This window comes from Suillus discolor (genome assembly GCF_016758755.1).
Source record: "Suillus discolor strain FC423 chromosome Unknown F5147scaffold_195, whole genome shotgun sequence".
In the NCBI taxonomy this organism is placed as follows: domain Eukaryota; kingdom Fungi; phylum Basidiomycota; class Agaricomycetes; order Boletales; family Suillaceae; genus Suillus; species Suillus discolor.
Window position 1 is genome coordinate 18,675 of NW_024541442.1, and position 2,664 is coordinate 21,338.

General features: G+C 47.1%; 1 protein-coding gene across 1 annotated transcript; it reads right to left on the reverse strand.

Moving 5' to 3' along the window:
* Window positions 1–968: 968 nt before the first annotated feature.
* On the reverse strand, window positions 969–1,925 carry F5147DRAFT_113308 (uncharacterized protein). Its single transcript, XM_041428080.1, has 3 exons — window positions 1,797–1,925; window positions 1,214–1,694; window positions 969–1,159 (listed from the first exon to the last, which is right to left on the reverse strand). Exons 2-3 carry the CDS (start codon window positions 1,542–1,544, stop codon window positions 1,011–1,013), a joined length of 480 nt encoding a protein of 159 aa, XP_041284594.1. The 5' UTR covers window positions 1,545–1,694; window positions 1,797–1,925; the 3' UTR covers window positions 969–1,010.
* Between the last annotated feature and the right edge of the window lie 739 nt (window positions 1,926–2,664).

Sequence of the window (2,664 nt, forward strand, 5' to 3'; positions counted from 1 at the left end):
AATGACGGAAACGACATTTCGAACTGGCAGAATTTATGCCGTGTGCTGAGAGTCGATCCTGTTCCGGATTCAATTGAGGCGTGTCGTCACGTTTGTATATCATTATTGCAGCGAGTCATCGTGGCTGAGATGCTTGTGTAGTGCGTTTGGGACACGCGGGTCAACCTTGTAGACTTGGTTGATTCAGCGAGGACTGGGAAGCCTGCAAAGCTGTTTCCGACCTTGGGAGAGTTGACAGCATATACTCTCCAGGAGCCAGAGAAATTCTTTCCGAAGGAGAATGTGTATCAAGGCGGGAAGGAGTTGCTAAAGGAGATCACAGACCCGCACTTCGGGAAACGAAGGAACGGGAGTGCGAAGAGAAAAGAAAGAAAGAAGAAACAGAAGGCCGCAAGGGCAGCAGCAGGAGGTGACTTAACGTGTGTTTAGTGGTAAAAACTGACTGGAGCTGTCTCTTTGAATTCGTTTCGCAACGTTCACTTTTCAAGTTATTACGTTCACTGTACCAGTAGCATGCGCACTATGTCCTGTCAACAACTTGTAATTTATCTGCATACTACTAGAGGAAAATAAGAGTGAAACAAGCAACTAATAAGTAGATTGGCCATAGCACACAGTCGTCCTCTTGAAAGAAGGATGGACTTGTCAAATTGAATTCTATGTCTCTCGTGGGTGTGGAAGATGCTGCCAGTGCGGGTGACTTCGGTGACCATACCAACACATTTTGCTTCACAATCAGAATAGTATTACTTGCCCACTTGTTGGTTCTGACTGGGGCTGAAGGCGATGACGAGGTTGTACTCAGATGAGAAGATGTTGCGACCGTTTTTGGTGTAAAATCTCGTACTAGTATATAATGGATCCCCGGCCCTACTACAAAATCCCATATTAACAGGACATCGGCATAGTTTATCCTGCAGACCCTAATCATAGTCAACTAGCTACACTGCCAATGTGTACATAATGACAATCAAATGAAACGCGCCTAGTCCGGAAAACAGTCATAGCTATTAGACCAATCTATTAGCACCGACTTCCCATAGAACACACTTCCCATCAACCACTCTAACTGAATACTCCCGATGGCGCCGCAATGGCACCCACACTCTCACCCTGCACTTCCTCCCATGTGCACCCCACTCATCATATTTTGCGCCACCTGTCAACGGACATCGACATCGTGATATTGCATCAAAAAAAAACCAAAATTCACCGGCATTCGCAATAGCCATAAGCCTGTTAGAACTTGAAGCGGGTATGCCAACCATTGTAGCTAGTACAGAACCAGTACCGGCAGCGCAAGCGCCTCCGATGGTTGCAAGCATCTCCATGGATTCATCAAGACTGAACTCGCGACTCTCCGTCACAGAGCGCGCTTCAAAACGATGCGGGAGGCTGGCGAGGTGCGTTGTCCAACGTTCTCCGGGCTTGAACTGATTTTTCCAGTTGGTAGGGACGCCTAGGAAGAAAGCAACATGGATTTCTTCGGTAAGGTTATTGATTACTGTTACGTCGGGCATCTTGGTAGAGATTGTAAAAAGCATGCCCACGGTATTGGGAACCCAGGCTATACGTAAAGTATGAGGTAAAGGCACATCCGTATGCTACCATGTGACAGATGGAGCCTCAAACGATTGTCAACGTTAGTGGGGGCCCAGGAGGCTTTTGTTGAACGTAGAAAAATTCCTGGATCACTAACAACATTAGCCATAACACGCAGTCGTCCTCTTGAAATTTAGAGGGATGGAACTGCTAGATTGTTTTGCTTCATAATCAAAATAGTATTGCTTGCCCACCTTGTGGGTTCTGACTGGAGCTGAAGGCGATGACAAGCTTGGTTGTACTGAAGATGCTACGACCGTTTTGGGTGTAAAATCTCGGATCCCCAGCCCTACTATAATTATGTAACGGGACGTTGGCATAGTTTATCGTGCAGGCCCTAAACATAGTCAACTACTAGCTACTGCCAATGTGTACATATTAATGACAACGTTCGCGCAGTCCGGAAAACAGCCATAGCGCTAGCTATTAGACCAATCTATTAGCACCAACTTCCCATAGAACACACTTCCCATCAATCACTCTAACTGAATACTCCCGATGGTGCCACAATGGCACCCACACTCTCGCAATGCACTTCCTCCCATCTGCACCCCATGCACCATATTTTGCGCCACCTGTCAACAGACATCGACATCATGATATTACATCAAAAAAAACCAAAATTCACCAGCATTCGCAATAGCCATAAGCGGTACTGAAGCGGGTATGCCAACAACCCCTGTAACTACAGAAGCAGTACCGGCAGCGCAAGCGCCTCCGATGGTTGCAAGCATCTCCATGGATTCATCGCGACTGAACTCGCGACTCTCCGTCACAGAGCGCGCTTCAAAACGATGCGGGAGGCTGGCAAGGTGCGTTGTCCAACGTTCTCCGGGTTTGAGCTGATTTTTCCAATTGGTAGGGACGCCTAAGAAGAAAGCAGCATGGATTTCTTCGGTAAGGTTATTGATTACTGTCACGTCAGGCATCTTGGGAGGGATTGTAGAATGTATGCCCAGTATTGGGAACCCAGGCTATACGCAAAGTACCATGAGGTAAAGGCACATACTTATGCTACCATACAGACGGAGCTTCAAACGATTGTCAACATTAGTTGGGCGC